This window comes from Ischnura elegans, chromosome 7 (genome assembly GCF_921293095.1).
Source record: "Ischnura elegans chromosome 7, ioIscEleg1.1, whole genome shotgun sequence".
In the NCBI taxonomy this organism is placed as follows: Eukaryota; Metazoa; Arthropoda; class Insecta; order Odonata; family Coenagrionidae; genus Ischnura; species Ischnura elegans.
In genome coordinates this window covers 68462539-68487717 of record NC_060252.1, presented here as the reverse complement: position 1 = coordinate 68487717, position 25179 = coordinate 68462539, and the positions used below count along the sequence as shown (strand labels likewise).

The window sequence follows — 25179 nt, the reverse complement described above, 5'->3', positions numbered from 1 at the left end:
TTGGCTTGCTGAGTAAACAAGAGAAAGAGGAGATAGGGGATGAATAAGAATATTGATTGAAAAATGTCGGTAGAAATCGATTTTTCGAGCAATCGATTTTTATCGAAATAAAAAGCAGGACTTTGCAACAAAAATCGAAATTTAAACCACAATCACGAATAATCGAAAAAATCGACCGTTACTTGAAAAAGATCTTTGCACAAGAACACCTTCATTATTCATTTGTTAAACACTCAAAACATACATTCAAGTAGTTGACAAAATCTACTCAGAACACGTGCTTGAATTTATACTTGCATATGCACGCACGTTTAAGTTTTGGGATCACCGATTGGAGCCATCCCGCTTCACTGAAACTTTTAAGAAAGATGAACTGGTTGAGATCCTCTCTAGATAATCGAAGGCGTGCCTTTCCAATTTTACCGGCCTTAGAAAAAAAGTGTTGCAAACTTTTCCATTACTGAATAAGAGACAAACCAGGGGATATGCGGCAAGGCAGGATACGGAAATCATGCAAAGGGTCGAGGGTTACGTTGTATGCGACGTGGAAATAAAAACAAGGGTTTTAGGAGGCAAAGAAAGTCGGGTATATAGCGGAAGGCGAGGATTGCGCTCGGGACCGCAAAAGCACAGAAAGACCGCAAGAGGCGTAAAGGCTAAAAACAAGGCGAGGCCTTAGGAGGGAGAAAAAGGTTTGTTTTTAAACAGAAAGAGGAAAAAAAGACTCGGAAATGAGATCTGAGGGAATGTCGCTTCTCAGACTCGGAAGGGAGCGGAGCCACCTTTACAACAACGGGGTAGAGGAATACCTTTATTCTCTCATTCAGGAACATAATAGCCTGAATACCATTCTTTAAAGAAAAAGCACACTCATTGTTCACACACGCAAATAAACACACCCAAAAAATATAGTTATATAATTGGCGTTAAAGGCACTGGAGTGCCATGTCAACATGAAAGTCTTCTCCGAAGAATATGGCAAAGACGAAAAACAATATCATGAAAACAATATTCTGGTTAAATTTGCCATAGACAAATAAGCACGTTTAGAAAATCTCATAAAAAACATAAATTCCACGACGGTTCAACGACTGCTACCTATTATTCTCTCACAAACCCCTTTTGTTCTTTATCTTTAGTTCCGTATACGTCATGCCTTCACTTCATTAAAAAAACTTGTTTTAAAATTCACTTACCCTTAGAACTACCTCAATTACTCATACTCTATTCTCCACTCGCGTCATAACTATGAAAACTTAATTCGTATTCTATTTTCAAAAGTTTTCTCTCCCAACCTGCACGAAGTGGAGAGCCTTCCAGTTTTTCTTTCATTTCTTTAGGTCTATGGAGCTTTATCCATACTCCTGAACACTCACAACGCAAAATACTACATCTGGTTTTTATCCTCCTTTCTTATAGTCTATATTTCTATACCACACAACTCCACCGTCCACGGTACGTTCTTGGCTATTTTTTCTGACGCTTTACATCAACTATGTTGCTCAGTTGCCCTAATGATCAACACACACCCCGTCAAAAAGCCCCTTTTACTCGAGTTTCTCTTTAAGTCTTCGGCCGATTTCCTTCTACAATAAAAATAAGAAATGCATAAAAAATTATATAAAATGACAGCGTAATATTTTAAACAAAAATATGGTACATATTCAACTTCGTGATTCAAACAGTGATTTAAAAAAGTTGATAATAAATATTATTTTATGATACAAAATACAAATAAATTTTAATAAAAAACAACGTTTTTATCACAAACTAAAAGGATTACAAAAGATTTCCTACGAGCCCGACATAGTCTCTAAATTATTTACTTCCTATACAACGACTACCGTTGGGCGCATGTTCCACTACAACACTCAATTCGTAAACAAATTTCATGTTATGTGTCAACAAATGTCATGACTCTCTACCATTCTCGTTCCATTAAATGAACGCAGCGCCATCATAGGATTTTGGTGGCCATATTTTTGGAATAATCTATATATTTAATTTTAAAGTCTGAATAACAATCGGAATACAGTTAAAGTCATAATAAAAAAATTGTTAGAATATTGAATTGTCATCTGGTTCTGAATTATCCTGAAAGGTCAGCTCGATAGCTAATCGGAAAGTGGATAAAATTGAGAAGCAAGATTTGACCCGGACAAGATATCATTCCCGAATGCTTCATCCGGGATTGGTAGGTGGGCCTAACACTCGACCTACGGAGCCACATATGTTCCGATAAGTAAATACATGTTATGTATTTATTTTTTACCTTTAAAAGTCTGCAATGGAAAATGCATGAAAATTACAACTTATCAGGCATAACTTTAATGAGAATATTCCCATGTTTTTTGCTTTAACCTGACTTTCTTTGGATATGTATTTTAATTCATTAGAAAAAAAGTGTAAAAAGAAGGATGCCATTTATTATAAAAATAAAATTGTCTCAATGTAATTGCATTAGGACATTAATTTAGTTCATTCATCAGTTTAGTTCTTTAACTCTGTACATTAATGGGAAGATTATAAACTAATACGTTTTCTACGCATAGAGATAAAGCTGTCAAAGCAGACGGTTGGAGAAGTTATTTTTGCTCCTATTCTTCGAAAGGAGAGGCCGCAAGGTAAATTACGTCATGAAGGTGATTAATAATAAACAGTGGAGTATGTAGTTCATTTCCGGTAGGCTATAGGTCTACCTTAAATTAGCTATGGGATTAGCAACCCTTATCATTGGATTGACTTTAATGCAGAGTGTAACCTCACCGATGTGAGACAAATTGGCCTGTCAGGCCACTTCAGGAATATTTGGCATGTTATTTGGGGGATTTTCGGCACCGCAGGTTCGCTTCTCCCTATCATTTGTGCGTACTGCAGCTAGATATTCTTACCAATAATTCAAGACGATATCGAAACCAGTGGGGGGAGTAAAGCTTAATATATGGTTCGGTTAACTCGTTTTAAATAAGTAAACGCCATAATAACTTGCATTATATATGCGAGTGATATCGTATTAACGGAATTTTCCCTGGCATGTGAATAATTGCGCTAATTAAGACCCCGATCATTAAATATTTCAAAATAAATTTGAATCTTTGGAGTGTAGGACTTGAAAAAATTAAAATGCAATTTTTGCCGGTGTTTCGGTTTATTTTTACACCTTCGTGAAGGCTTGATATGAAAACGAGTACTTAATTTCAATATTAATTAAAATAAAGAGTTACAACATTGACTTTTAAAGTAATAAAATGAAAAAAGCAAACAAATTAAGACATAGATAACGAAAAAGAAGAGACAAACATTTTGACATAACTTTTTGTATTGCTTATAGATGGTAACTAAGCTGATGCAACTCATGATTAGCTGTCAATTTTGATTAGTAAACTAAAAATAAAACTAGCTTAAATTGACTGATCTGAAGTTTACGGAATAATATGAATCAAGCTTTTCTTCATATTTCTCGTATCTAGTGGAGGGGAGAGGCGGGCTCTACTCGCCTTCCCGAAATATATTTCTATTCGTTCAAATTAAAAAACAACACATCAAAAGGATGCCCTGACTTAACATGAGTTAACTTAACCTTACATTAATCTTTTTACGGATATTAATGCAAAATTCTAGTCATGAAACTGCCCATTAAAAAGGGAGCGTTCCCAAACATTTTAACGCATCCGCATGGATGGTAGTTTTTCGCGATAGGACGCGGAGGAATAAACGGCGCCAGGCGTGAGTCTTAATTGGCCCTCTGCCAGAATTACTCCTCCTCCGCGACCGAAAAGTTTCAGCCGCGAAACACAAGCGGGGAACACCAGGAAATAAATACTCGTAATCCCCAAAGCATGAGGATGACGTGCTGGCTTATATTCATCCGAACAACCAAGCAACTATATTCTGGCTACATGCAAGTTCTCACGAATACGAACGGATATGTTCTCTCGGATATAGCAATAGGATTACTTAAGTGAATGCGGCAGAATAACATAATATGAAACATAAATATAATAAGATACGACACAACAATTACATATGAAATGATACAATAATATTATATTCTTATATCAATCATTTTTTACTTAGCTATGTTATTTCTGAGGGGTTGGTCAGTTTAAATATTAATCCTTCATTTCAAAATAAGACCGATGTTTGATTACATTTATTCACCTTCGTCAAGGATTTCTCTGTTTATTTTTATGCATTGCTCATGAAATCCGCTAATAATAAACATACACTAATACCGATGAAACAGGGTTTGGAAAAGATACGGTGGCAGGGGAATTTTAAAGATCCCTATCCGTGTCTGATAGCAATTGGAAATAACACATAAAAATGTTTTTAAGGTATCCGTCAACATTGCAAGAATTACAAATATCTAAAACGTCGTGAAACAAACGCAAATTGACTAAATCGAAGGATAGCAGAGTGCTAAAATAGTATAGCTTGACTCGAAGAACAACATTTTAGATCGACTTCATGCATCTTGGCTTAAAATAATAAATAAAAAAAGAAGAATACATTACATCATCGAGCAACACTCCCAAGGAAAATGCTAGCTGAACACAAAAGAGCTCCAGAATGCTCAAAATTTTTTCCCATTCTAATTCGCATAACTTTATTAATAACATCCACTACCAGGCGCTTGAGAGGGGTTTCACAAAGGTAAAAGTAGATACGGCTTAGGCTATGAACATATGTGTGAATTAGCCCCAGCAAAACACCGCGTATGCAACCAAACAGACATTCACGTCGTGAGGGTTGCAATCAACTCGGGGGCAGAGCAGAGTCGAGTGCTACAGACAGGATGACGTCAATGTATGTTTCGATCATTAGAGAGAACGGAGTGTGGTGTCGCGCAGCGAGCGCGGAATCATTGCGCTTCTCGATGAGTTTTTTTTTGTTTTTGCGCTCCGCGAGTCGCCGTGGAGGAGGAGTGAGGGAAAAGGATGAGCTAACGAACCACTTTCACAGCTTCGCATAAAAATAACGTGGCAGTACAGCTAGCGGCGGAAGAGGCAGGGTATAGTGGAGTCCGACTTTCGGTCACCCCGCGCATTCAAAGCTGAATGTAGAGGATATGTTAAAGTGACGCACAATTATTCTCACCACCCTTTTAACTTTTATAACATAATACCGAGATAGCCTAAGGTATGAAGCGCGGTGTGTTTATCACACCAGGCGTGAAAAGATAAACCACACCTCATTGGAGTAGGAGAAAACGAGGAAATTTACATGTTTTAGACAAACGGATTGCATGAAAATAAACCTAATGGGATACATACGTAAAACCTAATTTCATGAAATTCTGAATTAAGAATCCAGTTTTTAATCCACAATTTAGTGTCCATCATTATCATTGTGCTCACGCAGAAACTTTTTCTAAACGATTTGTCTATTTAAAAGAATTATCAAAGAGAAAATGAGGAATACTTTTGAAGGAAGAATATACTTTACAAGGACAACATGCAAGAAAATGAAGGATAATTTTAATTAATTACGCATATGGAAGTTAAGAAAAACATTCAGAGCAAGTTTTCAATGCTTTTTACTGATTTTTTTAAGCGGCAAAAGCGAATGAGGGATCCCACTCTTTCATAAGCCTGCTCTTTCTTTGATGAACAATGAAGCCAGTTTTGAAAGGAAACCACGAAGAAATCTGTGAATCGAAACGTATCAAGAATGATTGCTTTTTATTTGTTTGAATATCAAAGTAATCCATTCGAATGTACGTGAATGAAAGGTATGGCATGAAAATCAGTAGTTTAAAATATTAAAATTCGAGTTTTACGTAACCTTGAAACGTCCACTCAACCAAAAAGTAAAACAATGAATAAAATTGATTTTTATGTCTCGAATAAACGGGGAATATAAAAAAATTACGTTTCAGATCAGTGGAGGAGGCAAGGGAAATAGTCCCTTTGAATTCGAGCCTTGAAAACCTTTGTATTTGAAATACAATTAGAGCTCGTAAAGGATGTTAGAATGTAATCAATCTGGGTAAACAAGAAATACCAAAGACATATTGACATACAGCGAAAAAAGTGTAACTGTAATTTATAAAAAAATTGAAGCATCCCATCAGTTCTACAAATAAATAAACTTAGCTCGGATGAATGAGATCACCGTTTACTATGAAATGAGGTCTTCCCGTCCTAATTCACTCCCTTCCCTCAACGTTCTGCCACGCTGCGTCAAGAAACTTCTGTTTCAAGGAAGACATTTGAGAGAGCTGTTTTTATTTTCATGGCCAAGCGCTCTAATTCAGGCTTCCAAAAATTCTTCACTAATTTTTTCACGGGGCTTGGCACTAAGACGAACTATGGCTTCAGGGTTAAGGAGATCGGACGGTCGAGAGAATCCTAACGATTAGTTTCAGTCCGTACCAAATACGCAACCTGAATTTCATGGCTACCAACTCTAATGGTGCATACATGAAGGGTCATCGCTAAGGTCATAAGGATTCGGAAAAATTTGTGGGACGAAAGACTAAAGGGTCAAAAGGTAACACTGTGACAGGAAAAAGGCTCTTGTCCAAGTGACTAAGGTAATTCAAACGTAAAACTAATAAACGCAAGCTATGTACACTATCCATTCAAGTTAATGATTCAATTAGAACGCTAATGTGAATAAAAATTGTGGCAGTGATAGAAAATAGAATATTCTAGGGCTGCAAAACTTCTAACATAGTTTAGGAAAAAGGTACCTAAAGCTAATTGATAAAATATTTTATAAAAAATAAATTTTATGTTGTTAATTTCTCTCTGTTTTCAATGGTTTCCTCAAAAAAAAGATGATCATACAAAAATAGGCAATCAATAAAAGGACTTTAGCATCGCAATTTAACAATGGATCTTCAACCCAAAAATTATGCAATTACGTGAAAATTTATGTACTACATTTTTAACAATATAAAAAACACCAAAAATGGGCCACCGAAGGGCACATGTCATCATTAATAACCAAGTCTGTACACACAATAAGAACATTTAACGTATTTCTTCTGCTGACATTTTCAAGACACTCAACAATCGCAGCGGAAAAGTATTTACACACCATGACAAAAAAAACATGAAGGCTTAAAATAATACAAATTGAAGAGAAGTACAAGAAAATCAAGTACAAAACGTGCTCACTCTTCGCAATCGAACACTGAAAAAGGTTTCGTTTCTAATAAAAAAATGAATACGTGGGATAACAAACAAGGATGTTTAAAACATTGGGAAAATTATATTTCACGCATTTAAGGAGGTATGACGGGGAATCCTAACGTTTAATTTCAGTCCGTACCAATACTCAAGCTGACTTTCACGGCTCTCCGTTATAATGATGAGTTTACGAACGAAGGGTCATAGCTAAGGTTATAAGGTGGAAGAAAAGTGCGTGGGATGAAAGGCTGAAGGGTCAAAAGGCCACAATGAAATAGGAAAAAGGCCATTGAGTAAGTGCCAAAGGTTAATCAAACATCTTTGAATATATGTACATACGAGGATTTTAGGTAACGAATTTCGCGCGAAAAACGAGAACAGAGCTCAATCTGGTCATGTTTACAGTGAGCTGCAAGGAAAAAAAATACCTCACCAATATGAGCTTTCAGGCTTAGGTTTCATGTTAGTGAGACCTAGAGGGACTAGTGCATAGGACTCAGTTTTCAGGAAAGCTTTTGGGCTTTACACCAGAGTAAGGCTTTCATGCCAAAGTAGAAAAGTTTACAGCAATTCTTTTTATTGCTTGAATTGGAGCTACAGCAGTTATTTCCTGTTGAGTACATTACCCTCACGCGAAAAAATGCCGGTAAGCAGCAAAAGCGAAGGAATGCTGACTAGCGATCATTATTAGATAAAATTATCCGGCTGGTATGAATGCCCCAACCCGTTAGGAAGCATGTGTCAGTCTAATACAAAGCAATCGCTGATAAAATAATAGAAGAAAGTTTGCGCCTAAATTTGACAAGCTGCCACCACCTTAGTCTGGGGAATAACAGCGCTTCGATGTTCGACTTCCTCGTTATCTTTAGAGGACGCATCACTTCTTTTACACCGGTCGGATTATGTCGAGACGAGTTACTCTTTTGAAACCTACATTATTATGTTGTAACTTTCGGTAGCCAAAAGAAATTTCCCAATGAATACATACATATTTAGAATGAGAAAATACTGAGGAGACTTTCCAAATTTGAATATAGGAAAATATGGATGGGGTCTTATTTATGTACCCATACTCTTTCAAGAAAATAAAATACGTAATAAACAAGCAACAAGTCACGAAAAACAAATCGAGCGGGAGTGATGCGTTCACTTAGGAAAGAAACATCTCAACTGAGAGTGAAGCAGTATTTATAAATCCGAGTAAAGGTCAGCATTCATCATCATTCACCATAATGATCATAAACCACAAACTGATTTTTACATTCCGGACTCCTTCCTGTCCGGACAATTAACATGAGGATGACGGTAGGGTTAGCCATCGAAATGTCAACATTATGTATCACTTCCAAACAGATCAATTGATCGTTATAGCTAGGTAGAAGCGATACGTCATTAAAGCTTGATGTTATTTGCAAGGTGATAGGTTATATCTCAACCACTGGCTCTTTTGTTATGCCTTCTTGTTTTCATGGAGGCTGATCGTTAATTGTTTTACAAACAAATAATTAACAAACATTTCTTTAGCTATCGTTTCGCTTTTTATCTCAATCATCAACAGGACTATAATTTGAGCCCCGGGTTCGGAACAGTAAACGTGACCAGGGTGTAAAATACATAATACTTTTTGAATAAATTGATTGTGAGAGGATATATTAAATTCACTACATCCGATGGTAAAATTATATCTCTGATATTGGTTGTAATAGTAACGCGATCGCTGGCGAAAAAATGTCATTCAAATATTAATTTGTATGAAAATATCAACTACTAATCTTAGAGAAAAAAGAAGATGTTGTATAAAAGGTATATTTATTAGTAAACGAATTGTATTCTGGGAGGAGGTAAACTGGTTCAGCCGTGAGGAGGCAAAGTGCCACTACAACGTCCACAACACTGCAGAAGAAATAGAAGAGGTGCACAGCTAGAGAGAAAGGAAGAAATAAGAGAACTATCGGACAGGCAGCCGCTAGCGAATTTTCGTGGTAATACTAGTCCGATGTTAAAATTATAGCCTTGATAGTCGTTGTAATAAATAAGAGATCTATGGCAAAAGAAACGATATCTAAATATTAATTTGTATTAAAATAACGAAATATCTTAGAAAAAACAAGAAGACGTTGTACACAAGGTATTTTTATTAGTAAGCGTATTGTTATTTTGTGAGGAGGTAAGCCGGTCCAGCCGTGAGGAGGCGAAGTGCCACTACAGCGTCCACAACACTACAGAGGAAAGAGAATAGGTGCATGGCTAGAGAGAAAGGAAGACAGAAGAGAGCTATCGGGCAGTCAGCCGCTGGCGAATTCCAATGGTCCCACCTCTTTCGCGCCGGCATCTCCTTCCTGGCCTCCATTCGCTTGTTAGCCATATTGTTCTTCTCGGGGGAGGCCAGGTCTTCCACCCCACCGCCTCCGGCGCACACTCCGCCACCGCCGCCTCCCCTGCCATGCGCCCGCCCCACGGGCAGGGTGGCCGCCTCCGAGAGGCTGCCTCCGCTGCCCCCGACGCCCTCCGCCTCCAACTCCACCGTCGCGACCCTAACCTCCCCGCCTCCGCCTCCTACCATCTTCTTCTTCTTGCCTCCAATCTTGCCGCCTTCGGGCCTTCCGCCGCCTCCGGGGGCCGGGGGGCGGGCGTCCTCTAGGATAAGGACCCGCGAGGGCTTGGGGTGCGGCCCGGGGTTGAAGAGCCGGACCCGACCGTACCAGACGGAGGAGGCGTCCTCGGACGCCGCCGCCTCTCCGCTTAAAGAATCCGTCCCCGGAAATTTCTCAACAACACAAGCGGACGAGTCGGCGGCGAACTCCGAAACTTTACCCCAAACTATGTGCCGCTTCGTGAAACTTTTTTCAGGGCCCGTCCCCCGCGAGGGGGGAGGGTGCGAGCTAGGAGAGGGGATGGAGGCGAGAAGGCCCTCTCAAAAAAATTTTTTTTTCCTCGAACGAACCTCCTCTCGTTCCCAACACTATCAGTGCACCGTGCAGACTATGAGGTGGTTCTGTGTCGGCGGCAAGGTAGTCACTTTGTTATACGTGTGGGGGCGGTTGGGAGGTATTCACGAGAGGGGGGGTGGAGGGTTTTGCGGGAGTCCCCGAATAGAGATCGGGGGCGAGGGGGAGAGAGAGAAAGAGGGGCAGGGGGCGAGAGAGGGGGCCGAAGGAGGCGGGGGAGGTGGGTTTCCAAGCCCCAGCCGCCTGCCTCCGAGTGTCCCCTTTCCCAATCGTTATATCGCCGCCCCCAGTCGCTCTCTCTCTCTCTAGCCCTCGACAACACCCGACGAATACGAGGCGGGGGCCTTCCCCGGGCTCTGGGTCGGAGAAGAAAGGTATCGGGAGATGTGGGTTGTAGGATAACTATGAGGTAGCCCTACACGCCCCCGAACGAACTGTGGCGAGGAACTGCGAGGAACGGGGCAAGCACTGGTCGCGAACACTTCCAGGGCCCTGGGACAAGCGTCGAGGGCCAAGCACAATCTTCCGGACCTTCCTTTCGAACCGCACTGTTAGAGACTACACAATTGTCGACTAGGGCGGGCCGCTTGGCTCTTCTTGACGTTTAAGTGCTAGGCGCAACCACTGGCTCCGTCGACGCAAAACCAGCTTCACTTTGTAACTAAGGAGACTGGCCGTCAGAGTGCGTTCGGGGACGCCGCTTCCTCCCCTACTCTTCCCCCACCCCCCGCATTTTGGTTTGGTCCATGGGAGGGGAGGGAACGGAGGGAGGAATGGCGGAGGGGGTGGGGGCAGGAGGGGAAGGGTGATAGGGGTGTGGGGGAGAGCACGTGACCCGGCCGGGAAGACGGGATTGGTCGGCTTGCAGCCTGGGCGCGAGCCTGCCGGGTCCAGCCCTGGTAGCGAAGGGAAGCTGGGAGGAGAAGGAAATGAATAACGAAGAGCGCTAGGGATGGGCGTCCCCCCCTATCGCTTAGGGATACAGCTCTCGAGATAGAGCGGGGAATAGGTAGTTTCCAGGATTTTCATACCATCATACTCGACCTATAATCATTTGAAGTGAGCCAAGAGCGATAGCAGCTGCGGAGAAATCATGGGTAGAGGCCTTCGATATGTGGTGATAGAGACGAATGATGAGGATCAAATGGATCGACCGAGTTTGAAATGAGGATTGTCCTAAGAAGAGTGGGAGAGAAGAGAAGTCTCATGGAAACATTGAGGAAACAACTTTATAGGCCATATCTTGAGACATGATAGCTTCATGAAAACAATCGTTGAGGGACAAGTAGATGACAAGAACGGGAAAGGAAGATCTCGAAAAAATAAATGGAAAAAAAGGATCTGAAAGAGATGGATCACGTAACTGTGTAAAGATTAGCTGATAAGGGAATTGAGTGGAGAGCTGCGTCAAATATATCGTAGGATTGTTGAAAGGTTCATTCAGTTTTCAAGATGTTTCATGTTTGAGGTTGTGACAGATGTTGATATTAGAAGCGAGAAATGGCACGTACTGATCCTGGATCAGGACTGATATGGTGGAGTTAATGGAACCAAACAATGGTATAATACTGCCAATGATATACCTTGTCAACTGTCAACACGGTCGTGACTACTAATTAGGCGAGGTAATATATCAGGATTTTTTCATTACTAGAACACATGTTTTATTTTTTTTTATTTTTGGGCTCCAAAAACTTTTTTTAAATGTATACTTTCTGCTCATTTTGTGCAGCTCAAATATTGCACGCTAATTCAAACTTGCAATGAAATATTTGAAAATATCCAAAAATTGTTCCCGTCTTTTTTTATACAGAACGGATAAAAGGTAAAATGAAGTAGAAAAACAACAACCTATTCTGTCAAAATCATAGATTTCGGTTCCCTTATCATTGATCATCAAATTGACTTTCACATACACTCGATGATCTTATAGTAATTTGATCCAAGAAAATAATGCATCTTAGAAAATTCTCCGCACCCGATCCTCATTTACTAAAGTAAATTGATCCTCATGTGCAATGGGAAAATATTCTTGACATCGCCTTATTTAAAAAACTAAGTAAAGAATTTAATGCATAGTCAACCAAGGAAATGTCCATTAAGGGGAAGCATCGCTCCTTGACCGGTTGCATTTTGTCTTTTGCAGTGTCATAATAGCCATATGAAACCTACGCTATAATCTTGAAAATTTCAGGGTAATTATAATAGACTTCGGTGAAAACTTGCCAGTATATGACGATATCAGTCGGGTTTATTCTAATTTTATACAGAGCGATGCCACATTTAGAGCCAATACGCAGTCGTGGCCGACGAAAATCAAACTTGAAAACTATTTTTTCCTAATTCATAATCTCCCTAACGATTTCTGAGGATGCGAGTACAAAATAAACTAGTTAATATTTCGTGTGAAATTTCCTGAAAATACGATCGCCAAGGAAAAGTATTCAAATTTCCTATAACGCAATCCCTACCTTCTCTTCTCTTTGAAACAAAATTTTTAATCCCGTTCATAAAGATTGGAAACAAATTCACGGGGGAAGTCGTTTAAACTGACGTAAAGTTTATGTCGATATTTTCTCGGAACTAAGCAATCCTCATATAATTATATTGCCTAAAACTAGTGCAATTATTTATTTAAACAATGGATGAGTAAGGATATGATACAACGTACATAAAATCTACCTAAAACATGGTATTTACATCTTGTCAGTTTCCTTTTCAAGAATATTGGTATGAGGAAATTGGGTATGAGGAAATTATTCTTCATTTCATTTATTATGAGGAGGTTTTATCAATAAAGATATGAGATGAGACCCGGTATATACTCCCGGGAGATACTTTTTAATCGGCAATATACCTGGTAATTCTTCCGTACACTTCCACTACGGGAACTTAAATTTTCGTATTCATGAACATTATTTCGCGCAAAATTTAATTCCAGTTAGAAGTCTTCAAGTTACCAAGGCTTCATTCTACGACGTGATTTTATGGATTTGGGTCTGGGCCAAGTCGAGTGATACGTCCTCGGTTCACGTTTCCCGCTTTTGAGTGCACTTGTGAGTGACGCCGAGTAAGTTTACCGTCGGCTGGTCACTGTTTGTTTCCAAAATCAATTAGCGTCGATACATGCCGCGGACCACAGAGGATACGTTATAACGGCAAAAGTTCTCGACGAAATTTAGGCCTATTAAAAGTGAGAAGTAGTATTCTTGGGATGATTACGGAGCATTGACTGACGTAGACCAAAAATAAAAATACACCCAACATGACACAATGTTAACATGTTCTCAACTCAACAAGAAATAGCGATCATGCTCCATGATAGCTTAACCGGGCTTTTGTGTATGTTACTTGATAGGAAAGGGGATTACAACTTCCAGTCAATTTCTCTCGCGCTAAAATTTTTCGAATGAAGGGAAAATAATGGAACCATAGGTGATGATCTCAATCAAAACAAGGCTTGCCCGATGATGGTTCGAAATATCGGAACGCGCCACCGATGGTTTCGGAAAATAAATAAACAAAACTCGACTGCCATTGGATTCCCAAAAACAAAAGAAGGATACTACCCACAATCTAAAACTGTCGTCAAAAACGAAGATCGATAGCCTTGATTAACAATGGCCATCGACATCGGATATGGCAGTTGGACGATTATCGAAAATCAACGATTATCGAACAACAATGCTTCTCGAATATCGGCTCTAATTACAACTTACAAATAAATTCACCCCGTAAAACGACCCATTATGCTTAAAATGGCCGCATTTTTTATGCATCTATAAAATCCTAGCTATGACACGTTATCAGAGGCTTCTATAGAGTTTCAAATCCTTCTTAACTTAGCGCTTAACTTTCCCAAGCATGCCTTTTTAACGGCTTCAGGCTTAAGCTCATTTTACTCCAGAGTCACTCCATACCGTGCGAAATTCTTTCAACGATATTTCACTGCTAATAACATATTCCTTTCCCGCGTGATAGCACTATCTTAAATTTGTTCAAGTAAAGCACTTATACGTTTTACATAAGATTTTACATTCTCCCGGCATATCAAATGTAGAAAGGTTTTTAGGGGTTTTCACCGTGTAATTTTCTCCATGTCTCCCGACGTTTCGAAGAGCGAGATGCTCTTCATCCTCAGGGGGCCTTCTGAAATTGTGTCTTTTTTTACTGTTTCGGGCTGAAACACATTTTTCCCTAGGATTCCTCCATCTCGAGCAAAATTCTTGCTTTCATATTTCGTTTCTAACTCCTTGATCGTATACTTTCACTATGATAAAACCATCTTTGATTCGTTCGGAAGGCCCCCTGAGAATGAAGAGCAAGTTCCTCTTTGAAACGTCGGGAGACAAGGAGCAAATTATCCGTTGGAAAACCCAAGAAACCTTTCTGCACGTGATACGCCGGGAGAATCTTAATTTTTACATCAAACGTAAAAATGCTTTACATGAAAGAATTTACGAAAGCGCTATCACGAGTGAAAGGAACATAAGATTAGCAATGAAATATCATGGAACCAAATTCACACGGGCTGGAGTGACTCTGGAGAAAGGTTTTTCAGCCCGAAACCGTAAAAAAAGGCACCACTTACAAAGTTAAGCACTAAGTTACGGAAGGGATTTAAATCATATAGATTCCTCAGCTAACGCTATATAGCTAGGATATTATAGGTGCGTGGCAGGGGCGCAGCTAGGAATTACGGCAAGAGGGGTTTTAGGCACAGCTAATAATGGGGGGTATGGAATTCTCGCCAGGATTAGCGGGAGGTGAGGGGGTCCCTCCTCCAGAATTTTTTTAAAGATAGATGGTTAAAAATAGCGAGTTTTACGGATGTATGAATAGTTTGAAGTTTTGTTTGTGAGCAATCCGTTCCCCTTATATTAGGTCCAAATTTTTCTCATTAAAATATTTTTATGAAAAAATTTCTCTGACCTCTGAGTGGGGTTTATCCCCAAAAATTCCCCCTCACTGCGCCATTAGTGCACGGCAAATTTGGTCACTTTAAGCTTGATGGGTCATTTTATGGACCTGTGCGAAAAATCCACAGAGAAAAAATCATTCGCCTTGACCCTTCTACATGAATGACACCTCGGTAGCTAACTGGCTTAAGCACTCGGCCGGAAATCGAGGGATTCAGGTTCGAATCCCGGTAAAATCGAATGATTTTTTTTTCTCTGTGGATTTTTCGCGCTATTTGTGCATTGCGGGTGACTCCCGTAAAATTATCACCGTGGCTAGTCCCGGTATACTTAAATTTATCAATTTGAAGTCGGGAGACATTGAGCAAATTACCCGGTGGAAACCCCGAGAAACTTTTATGCATTTCTACGTTTACTCACACCGCAATGAAGTCACACAAGTGCACGGGATAGCGGGCGTTGGGTCAACATTCCCGAAATAGGAGAGATGAGGTCGTAATCAGGAACAACAAGGAGACCTATGTCTCTCACTGTTTGTATTTCGACCAGGGAAATGAGGGATGGGTAAGCTAATCCCCGAGCCAATTTAACAGATGACGTTTCACTGCTTTCTCAGATTCACGAGCCAATTTACAATCCGCTTGATAAGTTAAGCCAACTGAATACTAATGCTAAGCATAGATCGATCGATCTCGTAGGCCGGATTTGAAATTGAAGCTGTATCTGTAGTTATTAGGGTATTAACGGTCCCACATTCACTGGGCGAGGATAAGATGGTGAGTGGCAACAACTTGTCTGAACACGCGTTAAATGAAATATTTTTAGTACTTACTCAATTGTTCAATAACGCTGATAAATTAAAAGTAACATACAAGGATTCAAACAAGTGCTTCCGCATGGTGATCTAATTAATGATGCCTTTATATTTTACATCGCGCTGGTGAGACACACTAAGTACGTGAGGTAAAACCCTGGTGAGGTCAAAAACCGTCAATACAACGATATTGTAATGTAAAATACAGTTACACCACATTAGATCAGTTGGTAGGCTTTGCTGAGACAGGACTATCGCATTGAATGGAGTATGTTTGAGAAAGGAAACTGGTAAAAGTACTAATTTGTTCAAACAACAACTCGATTGAAGACAACGTGTTCTTACTTGAAAACTCTTCTCAATAATTAGGTCTATGATCGTGGAGAATAGGCAATTTCTTACTCTTTCAGCACTGATTTCTGGACTCACCTCAGATGTCAACTACGATGGTAATGTCGAATAACGTACGCAATGGAAAAGTAAGCAAGTTTTCTGAATGATATTTGACGCTCAGATAGCCACGCTATAAACTCGTTCATGCACGTTAAACCAATGTGTATCCACGATGTACCTCTTCTTCCTGGACTTCAGCTCTTCCGGCTATTACCACCCTCACCTTCACTGCCTCGGAGTCCCAGTCCCATGATGCCTGGGGTCTCGGGGATATCGATAGAGTAATCGAGTTCCAGACCGCAGCATCGGCTCTTACCCTAACCTAATTCACCTTGAGAGCAGATGTCACGGAATCCGACCCTTTAACAGAACCAGGGATGGCAAGTGGGACGAAACGAAATGTTTCTTTTTGACCCGGAGGGAAACTAAAATACAAGGCTTAGGTTCAGTTTCGTTCCTGCACGAAATTAAAATCACCAAGGAGTTTAGTTTCAAACCGAGACGAAACTTTGCTCCCGGGAACGAAACTAAATTAATCGAAACTCTGCTGCTCATAGTTATATTTCGATCCCAGAAGTTGAGTGGAGGGAGATAAGGGAGAATAGTTTCGACCCATTACATTTGACATACGTGTAGAGAGGTTAAAACATTGAGGTTAAAAATCGAATGGCCAGTTTGTGTTCACCATTCTCCTGTTAGTGGTAAAAATATGAGTGTCCGATGCATATAATGGCGGTAGGCCGAACCTCTACTTCATTCAACCATACTTCGTACTCGGCGTGTGGGTCGAAACTAAACTCTACGAAGGTGAAGAACGTGATCCCTACAGTGCGAAATATTATCTGCGTTTCGTTTTGTACCAGAGTTTTAGTTTAGTTTCGACCCGAAGTAGTTTTGACTCCGATTTCGTTTCGACCCCGATTTTAGCTCCCTCGGTTTTATTTTTTTCGTTTCGTTTTTACATTTCGCTTCCGGGAACGAAACTATTGAAATTTTACTGGTTTTGAATTTCTTTTAGTTTCTATTGCCATCCGTGAACAGACCGTATCGACCCTGCTCGACCGACGCGACGTCGTATTTTGTCTTTTTAGTGACGTCATAAACCATGTTTACATTATCCTCTTATTCCTGCTAAGTGGGGAAAATACTCGCAAAGATGATTTCTGCATTTTTTTCGGGTAACCACAGCGTCCGTCGGCTTTTGTTGACAACGGTAAGGCGGTGAGAATCCGAATAAATTGCAGAAATCATCTGATCAGTGCCCTGGAAATCTTCGAACCAACAGTGATCGCATACATGCACGACATTATAAAAGGGTATATTTCCTGGACATGCATTCGCACATTTTCGCCATCCAATTTTCATCGTCATTGTTTCCGCATCTACTAACAATAAGTAAATGCATTGCGTAAACATTAACTTCAGTAATGCTGCCATTAATGATGCTATCATCTTGAGAATTTCAAGATATTCAAAATAAACCCTAGTCAACATTTGATGGTTTCTCAAATCTAAAAAAATTGCCTTCCGGAAAAGAATGAGGCAAATGTTTCATATTAAAAACGCAGTCAAATATTTTTAGGGGATTTATTTATATACGGGCCCAGAAAAGTTTGAGGCAATAGCGTACGTTTCAATCAAGTAATACGCCAATAAAAATTACCGGCTGAGAGGGCGAGATTCGTCGTCGTAAAACTTGAACGCCGACGTCCGCGAGAGGTCCATTGAGGTAGATATTCTCCGATGCTTCTGGGGAGTGTGTGGATCGAAATCCTCAACGGCCACCGAGGAGTAGTCCACTGCGATGTGTGGATTTAAGAATATTTGAGATAAATCGTGATTCTATCAATTATACCAAAGCTTACATTTTTTCTACCCTGAGAATCGTGAGATTTTGAAGTTTTAACATATTACAACAAGCCCGACCACAAAACAAAGTGCAGTTGAAGCAAAAAATTTCTGTCTCCAGATTATAAGAATTCTAATTCATTATACAATTTATATTTAGCTGATTTCAATTCAAAATTGAGTAATACTCAACTTAACCATACATATATGTTTCTCTGCTTAAAAGGAAATGTCATGAACAAAATATGGAAGGAAACTACAGTTGAATGACAAGGAAAACGGGCGAACTTTTCATGCTACATATTTGAATCAAAACCTTCGCTCATTAAAACTGACTTCATAACAAAAACTCGATTTCAATAACTTAAATTTTTGCAGCTTTACAAAAATGTATTCAGTCGCTTAATAAAATAAGTAACAATAATTAAATCCGATTTTTAGGTTGATAATGAAAGAAATATATGGGATTTAAGACATGATACTAAATAATTTATCCATTCACTTACTGGGAGTCAAAATCTGGCAATAGTTCCTATGACAACACATCTCAAGAGGTAAATATACAGCTGGATGATTCGAAATACTATATTCCACAGAATAAAACCTAAATAGCGAAACATCGGAAGGAGAAGATAACTTCAGGTTCAGAAACCAGGATAACGTGTCAACATTCTGCAGTAGTAAGTCCGTAAATCCTGATTGACTTCATTTTGCTCCCATTATACAGGAAAACATTCCGCGTGTCCGCTCAGCGAACGAATTCCGACGGACGAGCCAAGGGGCCTATAGTAGCTCATTTAGTGCTCATAAAACCCTCAGCCAGACACGCTCGCCTCTTCACCTCATGAAATAAACTCTCTTGAGTGTTTTTTGTGCGATATAGATGGCCCGAGCTTGGAAACGCTGCAACGGAGCGCAAAAGTCATTTCAACGACCCCATGGAACAAGTCAACTTAAGAACTGTCCCCCTGGGAAACAATGGATTAAAAAATGGTCCTCTTCTCCGAATGCAAATTTTTCGTCGGACACGAGAATGCAATCGACAAACGCTCGGGAAAATGTTTTCTGCCGGTGAAGAGAAGACACGAGGTCAATTGATACTTTACTCTAACAGCAGAGATTAAGAGTAAACTTCTCTCGCGATTCCCACCGGGTTAGAAACTCCATTTCTGACGACGTTTCGAACTACGTTGGACTTGAGATATTTCATACAAATATCATAAATTTTTCTCTTATCCATTCATTGGCATTGAAAAATGGATAGCAACAATCGCGGTGAAGGCATGGGTCGAACCTTTCGAAACTTTGTGTAGTACAAGGCAGCGGCGCAACGAGGGGGGGTCCGAACCGCTCGGACCTCCCCCCGAAATATTTGAACACAATTACTTTGCTTCCTTAAAGAAAACAAAATATTGAAATATCATGAATAAAAAGATATCTTTGTAAAATGAAGTTATTTCGATTATGAAAAGTGTTAAAATTAGTTTAAAACCATCTACTTAGTACCCTGTTTTTTAAAATTTCAATCCCTGGTTACCCTCCACCCCCCCCCCCCCACCGAACGAAATCACTGGCTACGCCACTTGTACGAGGGAACTGAAAGTCAAACAAAGAAGAGCTAGGAAGAGCAGAGTCCCATGAGAACCTGAAGGAGAAGACGTAACAAAGTAATAGGCAACATCATCATACGTGAATTTCTGATGGAATAAACAAAAATGAAGTGGCAATCTTTCATTTCATTTCTTCTTCTGTGTGACCATGCCCAGAGCGAAAATATTGGGCTGCACCTGTAGGGCATTGGTTGCACCTCCGCGGAAAACGGTAATGAGAGTAATTTCGATAGTTATGTGGTCTGAGCATCTGCGAGGAAGGTAAAGGGTTCGTAGTTCGACTTCCGGTCCAAGTGAAATTTTCGATATTTTTGATAAACACTACTTCATTATATGCCACTTATATGTTTTCATTAATTAAGAGTAGATTATATTTAAAACCCATGACTTGGCTAATTCACCCCGGGCTGTAACGAACCCAGGAGTGAACTTCGTAATCCAACGGGCAAGTGGGGAGTCGATGTAACGAATTCTCTGTGAGCAGCCATATTCGGCTCCCAAGCACCCATCACATTCTCACCTCCCGGGAGCACTTTGCTCCGTGGCACCTGAGAGAGTTTTTAGATTTCCTCCTTCGTCTGCCTCGGAGAGGGAGAATCAATGTTTGAGGGCCCGCCACCACGCCTCCTCGCAACCTTGACCTGCCCGCGGCTTAAAAAGGCGACAAGGCACCGCTCCCTCCAGCTGCCAACGGCGCGGGATTTCGGCACAGCAGCTTCCCTGCCGCTCTGTCCCACCCTTCCCACACGCTCCTGCAACCGGGTGAGCTGCCCGCCACTCCCTGGCCCCGTTCACGCTGCACCCCGAGCTTCCGAGACTTAGAATCAATTGGGGCCACGAAAAAGGCGGGAAAATAACCAAGATCCATAGCAACGAGCGATGACGCCATTGTTGAGACGAACGTTGACAATAAATTCGTGATAAAAATATGCACTTTTACCGTGGCCGTAATTCTGCTCAGGCAAAACGACAGAAGCATCCAACTAGATTCTTCCCGCCTAAAGATTTATTTACTTTTATGTTATTACTATGGTAGTTCAAAAAATAAACTGGACCGTCTTTTCATGATGCTATTATCCAATAATTTCCAATAATTGGAGCTATTTTCCCGATTAAAATACAGGTGTGAAATTTTGGTAATTAAAAGGTTCAACGAATTACCTTTTCCCTAAAATGTGTTTATGAACGAAAAATTAACTTAAATATTTAAGCTATAAACGAGAAGTACAGCTTTTCGATCAAATTAGGAAGTCACGTTATTCTAATGCTTGTTTGAAAGGATTACGAAGGGTCCATTGCAATTTGAAGGCTCCTCGGAGTTCATACCGACTATTTTCGCTGATTATTCGATGGTAAGAATAGATTTTATTTGACAGTTCAAATATTTATTTCGTGGCGATAAGTCATGCATCACCTCAAACTGGATAAGATCATATAAAGTTTGGTAAACTATTACATGAATGACTGTGGGTTTACAGAGGCAGATGTGGGCTGTTCGTAAGAGATTTTTTTCAATTCTAAACTTATAATTTTAGATTTAATTGGAGATACTAATAGACATTTTCCATAAATTATACAAGAATATTTGCTAGCATGAAGATTGGTCTACATCATTTTAAAATTAAATAAACCTGATAGTAATTTAGGCTTTGCCCACTTCACTTGATACTTCAATGCACAGATAAGGAGAAAGTGTATGATTAAATTGCTTGTACAGAACGATGTAATTCAGAGATGGCACTTCGCAACGTGCTTAAAAGTTGCAAAGAAAGGTAGGACAATATAAAATAACTATGGCGAAATAAAGAGACAGTTTGTCATCAGCGACTTCCCTCCTTCGCTTGAATAGGATTATTGGAATCACACAAGTTTCAGTTCGAAAAAAAGTTATTTTTTCAGCAATACACTTCCTCAAATCCCAATCCCTATTCATGTTAGAAATTAAGAAGCGCATGGCATGATCTCCTCGGATAGATGTCACCATTACAATAATAGGCGAGTGCAGTGAAAATGTTTATACAAATGCTACTCCAGCTTTCTAGATATATCTCTGGTGCGTTATCGTATTTACACGATAATGATAAATGCCGTTCGCTTAGTACTTATAATATTAAGGTATTACCACTTTATACAACATCTTCATCTATAGAGATATTTAAATAGAAATAAAATTGTATAACATTAAAATTTTCAAGTCACAAACATTGTGGAAGTCCACTTATTGTAGTATTCAAATTATTTTTTTCTCTGAAAATCACGGTGACTTGTAGCTCAATTTCTTAGAATGAAACTATTCGTATGAAAGACAGAAGACTTGGGCTATGGATATAACGAAGTGAGTAAGGGAGTTTTTCCAGAAGAAGATTGACATTTAAGAAAAATCTTACCATCAAGGGTGGCTGTAAAAACTCTGCTTCCATCAAAACTTACTCGATTAGCATTAATAATTGCTAATTTTGATAGTGTGTCGTTTTTAAATTAACAATCGCAAAGTGGGCCAGAGCCAACTCAATAAAACTTTTTCCTAGGCCAAAACGAAATATAGTTGACAATCACGGCATTACAACGAATTTCACAAGAAAATCATGATGTAAATCAATTCTTCCGCTAAATATCATCGCTAGTCATCAAAATTTGTCCATATTTACTACTCTCTTATCTCTTACATCCTTGACAGCTTATTTTGTGTTCACATGAAGGTTATTATCGACTGTTTGAATTCATTTGAGGTAAAAAAATAAGTATTCGATGGTGAGCCCAATTGATAAATATTTTTAAATAATTCTTGTCATGCGCTTGTATTGAATTAGTAAACTAAGATTTAGAGTAAAGAAGGATTTGGTGCTTTCCCGGCGAATGCTGTTGATGAAATCTTCACGGGAAATCAGCCGGGTAATGATGGTCATTGCTGCCAACGTTTCAATGGCCTTCTCTGCCACCATTCGCCCTGAAGACGATGGCAGAGAAGGCCATTGAAACGTTGGCAGCAATGACCATCATTACCCGGCTGATTTCCCGTGAAGATTTCATCAAAAGATTTAGAGTAAGTAAACTTTAAAATCGCTTAACAATAAGGAGATTGTGTAGTTTTTAAAAGATTGATTGATCCAAAAAACCATGCCCAGCTATTACTTCGGTAACGGCTGGCTGTTTTAGGATATATGAAATCCACGAACTAGGGTACACTCAAATTAATAATATTCCACAGTGCAACAGTCCATCACGCAATCCAATCCCGTCCAATGAATATATACCAAAGGATGTATGTACACGCGAGCGAAAAAAATCGGCGAAGAACGCCACGAGAAACGCAGCAAAATTTTGATGCGGCGCGAAAAAAAAATTCCTTCCGAAACGGAGCGATCACAATTCCAGGATTGAAATGAATAGGAAAAAATAAAAAAATTAAGCATCCTTCCCCTCAATAATTCGTGCTCGGCCGCGTTTGAGCTTCGGATTCCATCCTCCTGGAATATGCCTCTCTTTTTTATCGATTCCGTGGGGAGTTAAGGAGTGGGATTGGGGAGGGGGAGAATAAAGAGTGGTGCGGGAGGGATGGCGGGCAAAACGCGCGAATCGCCGAGACGTGAGGAGCGGACGGATCGAAAAAGATGAGCGGCCGCGAGTATCGACCGGTCGGTCGGCCGACGCGCGAGTTGAGGAAGGTCGGGGCGCGAGAGTCTGAGACCTTCCCGCCGATGGAGCCGAGATGGAACGACACACAACGAAGCACAGACGCTCCAAAATTCATCAGCTCTGCATTCTTCGAGACAAGGGACGTATGTAAAAGGGAGCACCAACTTAACAATTTACGAATATATCGGATAAACCATCATTATTCGCTACAATAGGCTATGATATTGTATAAGATTATGCAGAAAACGGCAATCTACAATCTATAATGTTTCCATGATAAATAAATGGTAATAGCTTAGGGTATTTCCCGTCTTGGTTTATCTATTTTTTATTTATTTCACCACCAAAAACGCACAAAGGCTTTTACATTGACTGTTTACGTATGTAAATAATAAACAATTAAAAGGTTTGGTACCTTTTCACACAATTTATTTATGACAACCGGTTTAAAAAAAATGGATTAATTGTTTACAATGGATTTTCAAAAAGTTAAGCCTGAAACAATCGAGTTTAAATAAATAATAGCTAGAAGATAACACAATAAACAAAAACTGACAGAAAACAAAAAGTTTTGAGCATAAGAATGGGCATTATGGATTAGACAGCGGTGAAATATTCAGTTGGCATTTTAAGGAGGAATTGTAAATAGTGGCAGAGGAGGCCCAGGGGAGGGATTTATGAGTCCATGGAGTTAAATAAGGACGGGATTTGGTAGAACAGAGACCGTTGAGAGATGGAAAGACGGAATTCCATTACGATTAACATTTCCAGGATTAAAATTTATGTTATTAGTTTAAGGGTGTTTTATGCATTTCCATAAGCTACCCACCAACCAAAGAGCTTGAGTTGCCTACCTTCAAGCGATTGTCACCCAAAAAATCGATCATCATAGTTATTATTATACCTCTTGAACTCAATGAGAACAATAGAGATTGGACATACCTAACCTAATCAAATTCTGAAAAAGAAACAGACAATCGGGTTGTACTTAGTGCATACTGAAATTTTGGTAAGGCCTGAAAAATGTTACAATACAATAATGACTAAATATGCTGAACTAGTCTAAAACGAAATCCATAAATATAAAGAAACATGTAGAAAAGGCTATATTTAAGTTACTCAGTATTCTTCCGATTAAGTACTTAAAAGCATTCTATGAGAACTAAAGAAGCATTCTGGCAGCCTCTCCTTCCTTCAAGAACTTCCCTCTGCAATTCACAATACTACCTACTACCTATGATTCTATGTAAAAATCCTACTCTCTTCCTTCTCCGTGGTTAACCTAGCACTGTTTTCAACATCCCCTCCCCGCTAAGTACTCGGTCCATCGATACCTTCTGTCTCCTCCGTATTTAGAAGCTGCCTCTCCTCACCCACCATGCCGAGCACTTTGTCGTTCCTCCTCCTCACGGTCCACTCCACCTTTTAATTCTTCTCTACCTCCACATCTACAACGCCTACAGTTTTTTTTCTCGTACGTCACTTTAAAAAAATTGACTCTCGCCGAGAAAAACCCTGCCGGTCTTTACGCTAGAAATTATTTGGCACGGAGGCTTAAACGTGACTCACGGACACAATTACGCACGGCCGGGGAAGTAATCCCGTAAAAAAGAAAAGAAAATGGACACGTATCGAAAACATTGGGTCGAGAAAAGGTGTGGGGGAAAGATGGCGTTGGAGTGGTGCCAACACGATAAAATGGGCGGAAACGAAGGCCACACACACCTCCGAAAATATGCTTGACCTCAAACTGGAAGTCTGCCACAGCATCGACTCAATTCGTTTTGAAGCTAAATACCGGGAAAAAATGCAAAATTTTACACTGCGCTTTGGACACTGATTGACTTGACTCATTGGTACGAAGATATGTTA

At 39.9% G+C, this 25179-nt stretch overlaps 1 protein-coding gene across 10 annotated transcripts in view; it reads right to left on the bottom strand.

The window, feature by feature from the left end:
• LOC124162480 overlaps nucleotides 1–25179 on the bottom strand; it is a 401724-nt gene that overhangs the window by 59944 nt on the left and 316601 nt on the right. The window contains exon 1 of one of the 10 annotated variants that reach the window (XM_046539034.1): nucleotides 9455–10754. The exons of the other annotated variants lie outside the window; for them this stretch is intronic. Coding sequence (XP_046394990.1) covers nucleotides 9455–9702 — 248 coding nt within the window. The 5' untranslated portion in view covers nucleotides 9703–10754. Of the gene's footprint in view, nucleotides 1–9454; nucleotides 10755–25179 lie in introns of those variants that run through there. 10 annotated transcript variants of the gene reach the window in all.